We start from the raw sequence: 16,185 nt of genomic DNA on the forward strand, positions 1-16,185 counted from the left end.
GTGAGATCAAGACCAGCCTTGTCTACAAGAGCTAGTTCCAGGACAGGCTCTAAAACCACAGAGAACCCTGTCTCAAAAAAAAGTTTTTGAATTCTGTATATAAATAAAAAACTATGCTCCTTTAACAGCTTTGAACTTTGTTACATACAGCACTACCCCTGGACCCAGCAATACCACTCTTGGGAATATACCCAAGAGATTCCTTATCATATGACAAAAGCCTTTGTTCAGCTATGTTCATAGCAGCATTATTTGTAATAGCCAGAACCTGGAAGCATCCTAGGTGTCCTTCAATGGAAGAATGGATGAAGAAAGTGTGGAATATATACACATTAGAGTACTACTCTGCAGTAAAAAACAATGACTTCTCGAATTTTCAATGCAAATGGATAGAAATAGAAAATACTATCCTGAGTGAGGTAACCCAGACCCAAAAAGAAGATCATGGGATGTACTCACTGATAATTGGTTTCTAGCCATGGATAGGGGGCCACTGAGTCTATAATTTGTGGTCCTAAAGAAGCTAAACAAGAGGGCAAACCCAAGGAAAAACATATAGTTATCCTCCTGGCTATGGGAAATAGACAAGATTGATGGGCAAAAAATTGGAATCTTGGGGGTAGGGTGGGATGGGGGTAAGGGGAGATGGAGAGAGAAAAGTGTGAAGGAGAGGATGAGGGGAACTTGGGGAAACGGGATGATGTGGGATATGGGAAGGTTGGATAGGGGAGCAGGGAAACTCATATCTTAGTTAAGGGAACCACCTAAGGGTTGGCAAGAGACTTGAACTTGGGGTGGCTACCAGATGCCCAGGGCAATGTCCCCAGTTAGTTCCTTGGGCACCTGAGGATAGGGAACCTGAAATGAACCTATCCTATAGCCATACTGATGAATATCTTGCATATCACCATAGAACCTTCATCTAGCGGTGGATGGAGATAGAGACAGAGACCCACACTGGAGCACCGGACTGAGCTCCCAAGGTCCTAATGAGGAGCAGAAGGAGGGAGAACATGTACAACGAAGTCAGGACCACGAGGGGTGCACCCACCCACTGAGACAGTGGGGCCGATCTATTGGGAGCTCACCAAGGCCAGCTGGACTGTGACTGAAAAAGCATGGGATAAAACCGAACTCTCTGAACATGGCGGACAATGAGAGCTGATGAGAGGCCAAGGACAATGGCACGGGGTGTTGATCCTACTTCAGGTTCTGGCTTTGTGGGAGCCTAGAAAGTTTGGATGTTCAACTTCCTAGATCTGGATGGAGGGCGGAGAACCTTGGACTTTCCACAGGGCAGGGAACCCTGACTGCTCCTGGGACTGGAGAGGGAGGAGAAGAGGAGTGGAGGGAGGGGGAGAGGGGTGGGAGGAGGGGGAGGGAAATGGGAGGCGGGGAGGAGGCGGAAAATTTTTTTTTCAAAAAAAAAAATTAAAAAAGGTTTTCTACAGTAAACCACAAAATTATTCTTAGCAGTGACCACTAAAATCTTAAAGAGGTGCTTAGGGCCTCATAACATTGATTCCTCCTAGAGTGTGGTAATGCCACTAAACTGACTACCCTCCTCCAAAGGTCAGCTTTTGGCTATAAATTATTCAGGACAATTCCAAGATTACTATCTAAGATGTTCCTCATGCACTGCACTAGCCAGAACTTGAGATATTTCCTCCACTTTTCCAGTACACAAAGACTGGACAAGAGATAATACAGGCAATTCTCCCATGGATTGAAATTATCCTAGGTTTATTTCAGGGACTGTTATAGATGCCATTGCCCACAGGCATCAAAAAATAATTTCAAAAGCATGGTTCCCATATTCCCAAGAGTTGGTGTAAGAAGTCTGGTCATTCATTAGGTCACGATTTATGTCATCATTGAGGTGGAGGTGGTAACAAGTTACTATGGGTAATGGTAAAAAATATAAACAAAGAAGATAATATTTAGTTATCTTGTTCTGAAAAGAAAAAGGGAAGATATAGAAATTATAGGATAAATGATAGATTACTAATTTGACTTTAAATAAAAAACTATTTTTATTAAATATTTTACATTAGTATAGATTTTTGTATATTAATACATATTTGAGATTATTTTTGTTATATTGTAGATGTTTCTATTCTCATTTAACATATTTTTGTATATTCATGGAAATTCAAGTTTATTTTGATAAAACATACTGTACATACATTTTTACACTTATGTAAGCTTTTCTGCCCAACAAGTCACTTTACAAGGTAAAATAAATCCCTAGTCCTGAAAATTGGTATTACAAGCTATTTAAATTAAAAAAATTACAAGTTAATACTTACATATTATAATCATACTTATAGTCATGTTAGGTAGGCTTTCAAAGTGAAACAAAAAGACATTTCATTTTCTTTTTTTTTTTTCATGATAGGGTTTCTTTGTATTACTCTGGTTGTCCTGAAAATCATTTTGTAGACCATACTGGCCTTGAGCACACTGAGATCAACCTGCTTTTGCCACACAAGTACTGGGATTAAAGGCATACACCATCACATTTTAAATAAGTCCTCAAACAGTTCCTATTCAAAATACGGCATTTAAGATGTTACGATTATATAAGGCTTTTATGGCAAGTCATGTCTGTTCCTGACAACACCAATCTACTTCAGAGAAATGATGGATATAATAGAAATGACTAAATGTAGTTAACTTTCTTGCTGGCAAGAGTTAGGCACTGGCAAGAAACTGCCCTTTGACTTAACTACTGACAGTATACTGTCCAAGTTAGATAGGCAGGGCACAAAAGAAAGTGACAGCTGAGAGTTGCCATGACAAAGCAGGACAATCCTTCAAAATTTCTGCTTCACAGAAACTTGGTCAGATCTACTAGGTGTATAGGCTAAAGTTAAAAGTCCAACACTACAGTGGAATCTTGGTTGAAAACTTGGGTGACTGTCCAGGCAGTCAGTTATTTCTGTCATTTCTTGGTTTTTTTAAATTGTTGTCATTGAGGTATATATTTTTCTCTGCTCTCCTCCCTTCCTCCCCTCTTCTACCTTCTCCCATGATCCCCATGCTCCCAATTAGTTCAGAAGATTCTGTTTTTTCTACTTTCCATGTAGATTAAATCCATGTGTGTTTCGCTTAGATTCCTCTTTGTTATCTAGGTTCTCTGGAGTTGAGAATGTAGGCTGGTTTTCTTTGCTTTAGGTCCAAAAGCCACATATGAGTGAGGACATTGTATATTTGTCTTTCTGGGTCTGGGTTACCTCACTCAGTATGATGTGTTCTTGATCCATAAATTTGCCTGCAATTTCAAGATGTCATTTTTTTTTCTGCTGTGTGGTACTCCATTGTGTAAATGCAGCACATTTTCCTCATCCATTCTTTGGTCAGGGAGTGTTTAGGTTGTTACCAGGCTAATACAAATAGTGCTGCTATGAATAAAGCTGCATACATGCCCTTGGGGTAAGATTGAGAATCATTCGTGTATATGCCCAAAAGTGGTATTGCTTGGTCTTGAGGTAGGTTGTGTCCTAATTTTCTGAGAAATCATCATTCTGATTTCTAAAGTGATTGTACCAGTTTGCATGCCCATCAAGAGTGGAGAAGTTTTCCCTTCACCCCACATCCTCTCCAGCATAAACTGTCCTCAGTGTTTTTGATCTTGGCTATTCTTACAGGTGTAAGGTGGAATCTCAGAGTTGTTTTTACATTTCTTAATGGCTAAGGATGTAGAGTATTTCCTTAGGTGTCTTTCAGTCATTTTATAGTCATCTGTTGAGAGTTCTCTTTTTAATTCTGTACAATTATTTTTCTATTGGCTTATTTGTTCTTCTGATGACCAGTTCCTTGAGCTCTTTATATATTTTGGATATCAGAACTCTGTTTGATGTGGGGTTGAAGAAGACCTTTTTCCATCCTGCAGGCTGCCATTTTATTGAACATTTCCTCTGCTTTTCAGAAAGTTCTCAGTTTTAGGTGGTCCCTTCTATTAAATATTGCTATTAGTGTTTGTGCTGCTGGGGTTATATTTAGAAAGTGGTCTCCTGTACCAATGTGTTCAAGTGTACTTCCCACTTTCACTTCTCTGAAGTTCAGTGTCGTTGGTTTTATGTTTTGATCTATTTGGACTTGAGATTTCTGCGTGGAGATAGATAAACAATATATTTTCTGTTTACTCAGGTAGTATTATATCCTTCTCAGGTCTCTAATGGAGTTAAATACTAGATAATTGTAGTTTTCTCTGTTACCAAATTGAAAGAACTCAGAAACTAGCATGAAATATGTAAGGTTAAGAGATATAAAAAGTGTATTTTAGGTTGGGATAAAAAATGATTTAGGTACAACACTTTGGACTTACCTAGATAGGATAGATAATAAAGTACTCTCTCTAAATTTACCAAATACAAAAGAATTGTTCATTGTTTCCTATATATACATTTGTATATAGTTTTGTATATTTTGTATATAGCTTTACTGTGTTAGTTAAATCCTTCACTTTTTATTTAGTAAGAAAGGGAAAATTAAGACATTTTGATTACGTTCTCATAATAAAGCTGCTTGGAGTCAGGACAGAGCTAACAGCAACCTGACTAAAAATTACCCTAGAAGTTTGTAGGTCTTTGAACAGGTAGGAATCGGGATTATTAAGGCAGGCTTGAGAGAAGATATGGGCTCTTTCCTTGCATGGAGAAATTGAAGAGGTAGTAGTCACCAGTGGCTGATCAACTGATTTTCTGATCTTTCAAGTTCTTACCCTGCTATCTGACTCCTGAGTTTTTATTTTATTTCAGTTTAGTTTAGTTTGGTTTGGTTTGGTTTAGTTTTTCTGAGACAGGGTTTATGTCTGGCTTTGGAGCCTGTCCTGGAACTCATTCTGTAGCCCAGGCTGGCCTTGTACTCACAGAAATCTGCCTGCCTTTGCCTCCTAAGAGCTGGAATTAAAGGTGTGCCACAACTGCCTGGTCTGAGTTTTTATTTTTAATATCAATTAGATTAATGCTTCAGTAGGGATAGAGCTAATTAAGTAAGTCCTTTGAAAGTGAAGCCTCACCAGTCATTGGTGGTGCATTTCTGTGAGTTCAAGGCCAGTCTGGTCTACAAGAGCTAGTTCCAAGAAAGGCTCCAAAGTGACAGAGAAACCCTGTCTCAAGAAACACAAAACAAAAACAACAAACCAAACAAATTTGTAGCCCCATGTACCTGAGAACCACAGGATCTGGCATTTGCTCTGTTGAATTTTCATCTTTCCTTGACCCAGTCTTCCCTCATTTGTCCTCATTCCTCTCTTTCACTAGTCTTTTGTTTCTTTTTCTTCTTTTTACCTTGACTGCAGCGCTTCCTTCCACCATTCATCTCAGTCTCACATTTCCCCAAAATCTCCTTTTTTACCTTTAGAATCACATACATATCAACAAAACATGGTGTCTTGTTTTAATTAGGGCTTCTTCTGTTGTGATGAAACACCATGACCAAAAAGCAAAATTGGGTGAAAAGGGTTTAGTTGGCTTAACTTCCATATTGTTGTTCACTATTAAAGAATATCATAGAAGGAACTTAAGGAGGGCAAGAACCTTGAGTCAACAACAGTGCAAGTGTGATGGGGGAGTGCTTCTTACTCTCTTACTTCATAGGACTTACTCATCCTCTCTTCTTATAGAACCCAGGACCAGCCCAGGGATGGCAACTCTCAATGTGCTGTGCCCTCTACCATTAATCAGTCATTGAGAGAATGCCTCATTTCTGAATACCATGGAAACATTTTTTTCCCCTGAGGCTCCCTAATCTCTGATGTCTCTAGGTCATTGTCAAGTAGACATGGAAAACCAGCCCACATACATGGTACAACAAGTTAAAGTAAGACTATGCAGAATCCATATAAAGCCTGGATATAGAAACCCAGTATGAGGAAAAGTGATCTCAAAAGCTATCAAATGAGTTAAAGTATACCCCACATATACAAGCACCAAGTCTTGCAGTCCCAAAAAACACCAAAGTATGAACTGATAACATATATGCAAAGCATTTAGCACAGGCCCCTAGAGGATCACGAGTCTCTGTGAGCACCAATAACTCCTGCTTAGTTGATTCTGTGGGCTGTGTTAACCTAGTGTCCTCAACCAAGATGGGAGGCTGTTGCTATGGTACTTCCTCCCCATTGCCAGCAGTGTCTCCTTAGCTCCTCTTATTGTTTGACTGCCTGTGTCTGCTCCTGCTGCTTTGAGTTCCTGGATTAGGCCAGTTTGATAACAATTGGCTGAGGCACCATTCTATGAGAATAGCAGAATATCATGAGAAATCATTTCATGGACTTTTTTTCTATCTTGTTTGGTTCTATCATAGACCTGTAGTCTAGTGAGCTTCAGGTTCTTGGACATCCAATTAGGATGGGCATTGTCTTCCTCTAATGGAATAGGCCTGAAGTTTCACGAGTTATTTGTTGTTTACTCCTACAAGTTCAGGGGAACAAATAAATCAACATATCTCGCAAACAGGACTAGATGTAGATGTAACCGTCGCTGGGTGGTGTCCCAGTCCCAACATTGAATACTTTGCCTGGTAAAAGAAGACTCCACAGGCTTCTCATCCCTCTTTCCTAAAAGTCCTTGCTAGTGGCATTTTCATACAATCTAATGAGTATTTACTGTACTAGGTACGGTACCAACTTCCAAATGTTCCCCAATTCCTGTAATCTTTCCTCATTCTCCCTACATCCAAGCACCCTGATCCTGATTTCTCCTGTTCCCATACCCAACTATCGCCATTCAATTCAGAAGACCTATTCTAGTGCCCCTTTCAGTGAGATCGATGTATCCCTCCCTTGATCCTTTGTTGTTAACTAACTCTGTGTCTGTGGATTGTAGCATGAATCTTTTACTTTACAACCAATATTAATGTATAAGGGAATTTACACCATTTGTATTGCTGGGTCTTGAGGTAGGTTGAATGCTAATTTTCAGAGAAACTGCCATACTGTTTTCCAGAGTGGTTGTACAATTTGCATTTCCACCAGCAATGGAGGAGTCTTCCCCTTACTCCCACATCCTCTCCAGCATAAGAATTCATTGGTGTTTTTGATCTTAGCCATTCTGACTGGTGTAAGGTGGTATTGCAGAGTCATTTTGATTTGCATTTCCCTGATGGCTAAGGATGTTGAACATTTCCTTAAGTGTCTTTTGGCCATTTGAGATTATTCTATAGAAAATTCTCTGTTTAGTTCTGTACCCCATTTTTAATTGAATTATTTGAAATTTTGGTGTTTATTTCCGTTTTTCTTTTTTTGGTTTCTCTATGGCTGAAATTTTGGTGTTTAATTTCCTGAATTTTTTATATATTTTGGAGATCAGTCCTCTATCTTACATGGGATTGGAAACTTTTTTCCCATTCAATAAGCTGCTTTATTGTGTTATTGACTGTGTCCTTTGCTTTGCAGAAGCTTCTCAGTTTCAAAAGGTCCCATTTATTAATTGTTCCTCTCAGACTCTGTGTTATAGGTGTTATACTTAGGAAGTGGTCTTCTGTTCCATGCTTGGAAGGCTACTTTTCACTCTCTCTCCTATCAGTTTCAGTGTGGTCAGATTTATATTAAGGTCTTTATCCCCTTTGGACTTGAGTATTGTGCATGGTGATAGATATGGATCTATTTGCATTCCTTTACATGTTGATATCCAGTTATGCCATAACCATTTGTTGTGGATGCTTTCTTTTTTCATTGTATAATTTTAGCTTATTTGTCAAAAATCAGGTGTTCATAGGTGTGAGGATTAATATCTGGGTCTTTGATTCAATTCCGTCATTCAACCTGTCTGTGTTTTTGCCCATCATCTCTTCCTCAAACCTCCAAAATGAACTGTTTGCTTAATTAAAACATATGTTCCCAGCAGTCTCAGTCATCTCAATGTACCATTTTGATATTGTCCCGAGCAGTTTGTAGTCCAAACCTGAGGTTTAGATGGTGAAACAATTATATAGTGCAGTTGAAATCTTCCTTGCGTGACTCACACTTCTTTTGGAGACTTCACAGGTCACTGTAATGCATGCTCATATTTCATTGCAAAAAGCTTAAGCATTTTAATTGTCATATGCAGCAGATCTCTAAGAGGTTAAAGGATGAGTATTTGTTATGTATGCCTAGATATCAGATAGAGACTCAAACCCAAAATTAAATACAGGAAGCTAGATGAAACCTTTCCCTAGAATTAGTTACTTCTCTATATGATCATTAATAGTATGGCTAAAGGGATATTTCTTGCTAATTTCTCCCAAGAAATTACTGTAAGCTCTTTGCCAATGTTCACTTCCCGTCCATAAAGATCCAATTTCAACAGTAATAAAACATGCTACAATTTAACCTTGGTAAATTCTTGCTAATAGATGAAGTTTCAGTTTTCTTTCTTTTTTTTCTTTTTTTTTTTGGTTTTTTTGTTTGTTTGTTTGTTTGTTTGTTTTTTGTTTTTTCGAGACAGGGTTTCTCTGTGGTTTTGGAGCCTGGCCTGGAACTAGCTCTTGTAGACCAGGCTGGTCTCGAACTCACAGAGATCCGCCTGCCTCTGCCTCCTGAGTGCTGGGATTAGAGGCGTGCGCCACCACCGCCCGGCTTCAGTTTTCTTTTTAAAAACAACTCAGATTTTTTTCCACATAACTTTTTAGTTTTTTAGTATGTTTATATGTTTAAAATATCTATTATAAGATAATATCTTTCCTCTGCAGTAAAATTCCTATAGGGAATGCATAGAACATAAAATGTCTAGAATGAAGGCCAGGAGGTGGTGGCTCAAGCCTTTAATTCCAGCACTTGGGAGGCAGAGGCAGGTGGAGTTCAAGGCCAGCCTGGTCTAGAAGAGCTAGTTCCAGGACATATTGCAAAGCTATAGAGAATCCTATATCAAAAAAAAAAAGTCTTGAATGTAATCAAACTTTACATCCAAACAATCCATAAGTGCCTCCTATAATTTTATTTCCACTAAACCATTTTTCCTCTGCTTTAGATGATAATTCTGTTTGACTATTTAAATCCTTGTCACCTTTTATTGTTTGGTTCTAATCACTGTTTTCAATTTATTACTCCAATAGTGGGATATAGATTGTCAACGTCTTGCAACAATTTCTGAAAATTATTAAGATTCGACAAATAGTCTCTCCTAACATTTAACTTTTGGGCTCAAATTTTTATAAAAATATTTTATATGCTGAATAATTAATAGAATCACCTTTTTGTATATTTTCAGAAGTAATCCCCAAGGAGACAAAGTTAGCTTTACTTCTCCAACCATTTTCTCTAAAGTATTTACATTTGAATCAGCTAATGAAATTGAGTATAATGTTGAAAACATATCTAATTTGAGTATAATTTCAATTGTAATAAGTAACAAAGTACTAACATGCAGTACTTTATATCCTAATTGGTTTATAATAATAACTTTCAAGGACTAGAAATTTTCATTACATGTTTAAGTGAGTTGAATTAGATAAAATAGTTTGAGTAAGAATATAAAAATCATAGACAGTATGTTTTAATAAAAATGTCAAGTTTATATCAAAAGGGAACATACATATCTATATCGATGTAAAATATATAAATAAGTAGTTACTTTTTATAATTAATTTTAATGATCTACACTTTTACATCATACACATATATGCCCCTTTATTCTTTTTAGATTCAGTAATCTACACTTTTATCCTATCATTTCATTGGGTGTCTTTTGTAAGTGGATGTATATTTATGAATATATAGAGCTGGTTTTGGAGATGGACACTGGCTCTGTCCCTCTATAAATCCAAGCATGTTGTTAAAATAAAAATTCAGAGTTTCTCTCTCATGTCAGGAGGATGGGACAGAAAGAAAAAAGAATTTAGAAAAATTTTCACTCTTCTGCATTTCTATTTTTGTCTCTATTTTACATGTCATTGAATATATATGTCTGTATGTGACTATATAAATATTGTTTAAGTTTTCTACAATGAACAATGAATTTTCCTGAAGTAAGTTTTGAAGTTTCCAGGAAGAAGGTGGGCCCCCACAACAACAACTCAACCTGGTTGATATGATGGCATGATGATGATAGTGCTACTACAAGATGTGTTTTGCATACCAGCTGCTCAAAATGGTTCCAACTTGGTTAGCTGAAATGGTCCACTTTTTACAACGTTCTGAACAGACCTTTTAAGAGGAAGCTCAGAAAACCTTTACAAAATACTCAGAGATTATTTGTAATTACACCAGACAGTAATCTTGGAACTTAACCATCATTTTATTTTATTTTATTTTTAAATATTTATTTATTTATTATGTATACAATATTCTGTCTGTGTGTATACCTGAAGGCAAGAAGAGGGCACCAGACCTCATTACAGATGGTTGTGAGCCACCATGTGGCTGCTGGGAATTGAACTCAGGACCTTTGGAAGAGCAGGCAATGTTCTTAACCTCTGAGCCATCTCTCCAGCCCCTTAACCATCATTTTACTTCCACAGGATCCCATAGAAAGAACATCGCCCCCATGACAGCTGGAAGTAATTCTAAAAGACTACATCCCCTCTTCCAGCAAAGTTTGTCCTAGGGTTAGAGACGTCATTTAGGGGTTGATTATAATTGGTATAGGGTTGCAGGTTACAAGGGAAATTTTATGGGCTCAGGGATTTCTCTTAAAAAAAAGGGAAATTGGATGGAATAATAGATTAGTGTGAGTTTACATACATTAATAATAATAGTGAGTAATAGAGTGAATACTTGTGAGTTATAATTTATAGGCAATTGCTTTGATATAGATGTTTGTATATTGATATAATGTTAAATATTGAATATTGTATGCATTCATGCTTCTACCTCTGGTTAAAACATTTTATATATTGATAAACATATTTATCAAATTGCAATGTACATTTCTTCCACTGATCAAGATACTTACTTATAGGTTACATTCTGAGTCCATTGTCCTCATTTGTTGTACAGTTGTTTATTGTACAATATTCTAATAAGAAGTCTTTTATTTATTTATTTATTTTTATTCTTTTTTAATTAAAATTTCCACCTGCTCCCCGTTTCCCATTTCCCTCCCCTCCCAAATATTGCCCCCCTCCCCCCACTTCCCTCCCCCTATCCCCACTCCTCTTCTCCTCCCCCCACACCATTCCCCCTCTCAAGTCTTTAAGTTATATAGGTATTAGAATTATAGATCAATAGTCATCTATGTTTGTCATACTTATAGTTAGAATAATCAGGATTTTTAGACACAATAAGAATATATTTTACATAGATAGGTAATCTTCAACCACTTCAAAGAGCTGTAAAATATGGAATTTAAATAACCTAGGGTACTGTTGAAGTGAGAAACAATTACTACTGGTAGGATTAATCTATTTTCCAGATAATGTTGGGCACTGAAGACACTCAAAGCTTGTTTTCTTGTTGTTAAAACTGGCCTTTGGGCAAAGACATGCTCATGCCTCTGACAAAATACATGGTATCCAAAAGTGGATAATCTTGACTGGCATTCATCTCAGAAACAAATATACCTACCTCTGTTTTCTGAGTGTTGTGGTAAAGGCAAAATACACCAATATGCCCAGTTTGTCCATCTTTTTTTTCCTTCTGTAGTCATTAATTTTCTCATGTATACAACGTACTGTTGATCTTTTCTCTTTTTCTCTCCCTGTGAATAGATACTGCTCTTATAAGGTGGTATCCTATACAAAGGACACAGAAATAACAGAATTGATTCTCCTTTTCAATTTCCTTCTAAAGTGGCTGTCTATGTCATGGAACAAGAATGGGGAACACCAGAATCATAAAACTATACTTTCAAAGAAGTATGCATTTCACTGTCATTGTACTCATGTATGGTATATTTTTTGTAGGCAGTGACGTATGATGATGTGCACATCAACTTCACTAAGGAAGAGTGGGATTTACTGAATCCTTCCCAGAAGAATCTCTACAAAGATGTGATGCTGGAGACCTACAGGAACCTAACTACTATAGGTGAAAATGAATTTCTTTCATATTTCAAAATATGGAGACAAATTTTCCTTGGTTTATGATTTTGTTCTATAATTTGTTTTAGAGAAAGAAGAATGAGGTGAATAACACAGTCTCGTTTCTTAGGTGCGCTTAAGATAATAAGCTAATTGTTGCACATTCTTAAATAATATAACATATATTCTGGTACTGTATTTTAGGATACACTTGGGAAGACTTTAACACTGAAGAGCATTGTCAATGTTCCAGAAGACATGCAAGGTAATTTTCTTGGGCAAGTTCATAACAATTTCCCTTGAATAGTTTGTAATGTGTTCTGAAACTTTAAACCAAAAGCAACAGTGTAAATAAGCACAGCTTCAAATGTATTGATGGTTATTAAGTTCTCACAAATCCATATACCTCAATTTCATGTATGTGAATTGCATCTGCAAAGCCTTCATTTAAGAAAAAGTCTAGGTAGCAATGCTTGAACAGATATCACCATTTGATTCATAGCACCATGAGAGCTATGTTGTAGAACTGCTGCTTCATTTGCTTCTTGCTATTCATGACAGAAAATGTATACATATTTCAGTAATGCTGAGTATAGCTGCAAAACTTTCTACTAATTCAATAGCCCATGTAAGCCCTTGTATCACTCATATACTTTTCGTGACTGTGCTAAGTTGAGTAAAATCAGATTAGTCAAGGTTCAATGGGAAGTTGTTATGGAGAAACCTTAATATCTATACCACATGTCTGTGAAAGTCAAACCTTGTGGATTCATTTTGGAAATCTTTTATACACTATTCATTTTTTCATATATATATGAATGTTATGTCACTCTTGACACAATGTATGAACATAGGAATATAGAAATATTTAGCATACCCCTCCTTAAGAACAATTAAGAAGATAAACTGTAGTTCCTATGTAGAGTGTACATGTCTAATTTGATCCAAAAATACAAAGTAAATTTATTTTGGATCATCATGGTTAAAACATAAAGACAAACTCACATTACAACAAAACAAAAAACAAACATGAGTTCTAGGTCTATGCAAATACTTCTGGGTTTCTTAGTTCACATACCAAATGTATAATGATTCACAATATAGTAAAATTATGAATGGAGTAATGTTGGTAAAGTACTCAGTATTTGCAGTTCTCTTCAAAAATGTAAAAAAAAATCCTAGTAAAATATAAGTAGTGTTATAGATGAAAAGATAAACCAAGAAAAAATGGAATTTATCCTCACAAATATTTGGATGTAAAATCAACCCCAATGAGAAAACAAAACATGATTTTAAACAAAGCTATAAAATCTTGATATTTGATTTCTTTTTATAATTTGAAAAAATATGAAATTAATTCATATAGGTATGAGGTTCTACAGCATTGAATGTGGTAACGCTTTTAAATTATCCTTGCAGGATTGAAAGAAATCAAACTGGAGAGAAGTTTTCAGTATATTCTCACTGTGGTAAAATCTTGTCTTATAACACTCATCTACTAAGGAATGAAAAAACAAATAGCGGAGAAAAATGCTGTGAAATTAAGCAATGTGATGAAGTCTTTTCTTATCACAATCATCTTGAAATGAATAAAAGAACAAACACTGGAGAGAAACCCTATGAATATGGTCAAAATGATAAAGACTTTCATTATGAAACTTATCAAAGTCATAAGCGAACACATACTGGAGAGAAATCATATGAATGTAATCTGCATGGCAAGGTCTTTGCTGATAAGAGCCAACTTCAAAAGATTAAAAGAATATATACTAGAGAGACACCCTATGAATATAATCAATGTGGTAAAGCCATTGCTCAATGTACTGTTTTTCAAACACATAAAAAAATACAAACTGGAGAAAAACCCTATGAATGTAATCAATGTGGTAAGGCCTTTGCACATCATAATCATCTTCAATTTCATAAAAGAACACATAATGTAGAGAAACCCAATGAATGTAATCAGTGTGGTAAGGACTTTGCACATATCAGTCATCTTCAAAGGCATAAGAGAACACATATTGGAGAGAAACCCTATGAATGTAATCAGTGCGGAAAGGCCTTTGTAGCTCAGAGTAATCTTCAAAGCCATAAAAGAACACATACTGGAGAGAAACCCTATGAATTTAATCATTGTGGTAAGGCCTTTGCAGCTCAGAGCAATCTTCAAAGCCATAAAAGAACACATACTGGAGAGAAACCTTATGAATGTAATCAGTGCAGTAAGGCCTTTGCACATATCAGTCATCTTCAAAGGCATAAAAGAACACATACTGGAGAGAAACCCTATGAATGTAATCAGTGTGGTAAGGCCTATGCATGTCACAGTGATCTTCAATGGCATAAAAGAACACATACTGGGGAGAAACCCTATCAATGTAATCAGTGTGGTAAGGCCTTTGCATGTCACCGTAAACTTCAAAGGCATAAAAGAACACATACTGGAGAGAAACCCTATGAATGTAATCAGTGTGGTAAGGCTTTTGCAGCTCAGAGTAATCTTCAACGCCATAAAAGAACACATACTGGAGAGAAACCATATGAATGTAATCAGTGTGGTAAGGCCTTTACATGTCTCAGAGATCTTCAAAAGCATAAAAGAACACATACTGGAGAGAAACCCTATGAATGTAATCAGTGTGGTAAGGCCTTTGCAACTCAGAGCAACCTTCAAAGACATAAAAGAACACATACTGGAGAGAAACCCTATGAATGTAATCAGTGTGGTAAGGCCTTTGCACAACACCGTAATCTTCAAAGGCATAAAAGAACACATACTGGAGAGAAACCATATGAATGTAATCAGTGTGGTAAGGCCTTTGCACAAAACAGTCAACTTCAAAGGCATAAAAGAACACATACTGGAGAGAAACCATATGAATGTAATCAGTGTGATAAGGCCTTTGCATGTCACAGTGATCTTCAAAGGCATAAAAGAACACATACTGGACAGAAACCATATGAATGTAATCAGTGTGGTAAGGCCTTTGCAGCTCAGAGTAATCTTCAAAGCCATAATAGAACACATACTGGAGAGAAACCCTATGAATGTAATCATTGTGGTAAGGCCTTTGCAGCTCAGAGCAATCTTCAAAGCCATAAAAGAACACATACTGGAGAGAAACCTTATGAATGTAATCAGTGCAGTAAGGCCTTTGCACATATCGGTCATCTTCAAAGGCATAAAAGAACACATACTGGAGAGAAACCCTATGAATGTAATCAGTGTGGTAAGGCCTTTGCATCTCAGAGTAATCTTCAACTCCATAAAAGAACACATACTGGAGAGAAACCATATGAATGTAATCAGTGTGGTAAGGCCTTTACATGTCTCAGAGATCGTCAAAAGCATAAAAGAACACATACTGGAGAGAAACCCTATGAATGTAATCAGTGTGGTAAGGCCTTTGCACAACACCGTAATCTTCAAAGGCATAAAAGAACACATACTGGAGAGAAACCATATGAATGTAATCAGTGTGGTAAGGCCTTTGCACAAAACAGTCAACTTCAAAGGCATAAAAGAACACATAACTGGACAGAAACCCTATGAATGTAATCAGTGTGGTAAGGCCTTTGCAGCTCAGAGTAATCTTCAAAGCCATAATAGAACACATACTGGAGAGAAACCATATGAATATAATTAGTGTGGTAAGGCCTTTATATATCACAGAGGTCTTCAAAGGCATAAAAGAACACATACTGGAGAGAAACCCTATGAATGTAATCAGTGTGGTAAGGCCTTTGCATGTCACAGTGATCTTCAAAGGCATGAAAGAACACATACTGGAGAGAAACCCTGTGAATGTAATCTGTGTGGTAAGGCCTTTGCTCAACGTGGTGCTCTTCAAATGCATAGAAGAACACATACTGGAGAGAAACCCTATGAATGATATCAGTGTGATAAGGCCTTTGCAGACCCCTGTACTCTTAAAGGGCTTAAAATGTAACATACTCTAGAGATACCTGTGATCGGAATTTGGTAAATTCTTTTTCACAATAATCTCTAAATACATAATATGAGCCCTTCTGTAGAGAAACCCTGAGGTTAATTTGTGTAATTTTCAAAAACATGAAAAAGAAATCATACTGTACTGAAACTCTATAAATGAATTCAGTGTCATGATGTTTTGTGCTTCATATAAGAGTAAGACTTTGTGTGTAGTCATCTGAGAAATCTTGTGCATTTATCATAGTCTTTTGGACCTGAGGAAAAAGTAGGGGCTTATTTTAAATTGT

General features: G+C 36.6%; 1 protein-coding gene across 1 annotated transcript in view; it reads left to right on the forward strand.

The window, feature by feature from the left end:
- LOC130866810 (zinc finger protein 431-like) overlaps nucleotides 1-15,882 on the forward strand; it is a 32,488-nt gene extending 16,606 nt beyond the window's left edge. Inside the window, exons 2-5 of the mRNA XM_057758429.1 lie at nucleotides 11,830-11,953; nucleotides 12,151-12,211; nucleotides 13,951-15,378; nucleotides 15,632-15,882. Of these exons, the coding sequence (XP_057614412.1) occupies nucleotides 11,830-11,953; nucleotides 12,151-12,211; nucleotides 13,951-15,378; nucleotides 15,632-15,839 (1,821 nt within the window). The 3' untranslated portion in view covers nucleotides 15,840-15,882. The remainder of the gene's footprint in view (nucleotides 1-11,829; nucleotides 11,954-12,150; nucleotides 12,212-13,950; nucleotides 15,379-15,631) is intronic.
- Nucleotides 15,883-16,185: the final 303 nt, after the last annotated feature.

The sequence above is a fragment of the Chionomys nivalis genome, chromosome 26 (assembly GCF_950005125.1).
Source record: "Chionomys nivalis chromosome 26, mChiNiv1.1, whole genome shotgun sequence".
NCBI lineage: Eukaryota > Metazoa > Chordata > Mammalia > Rodentia > Cricetidae > Chionomys > Chionomys nivalis.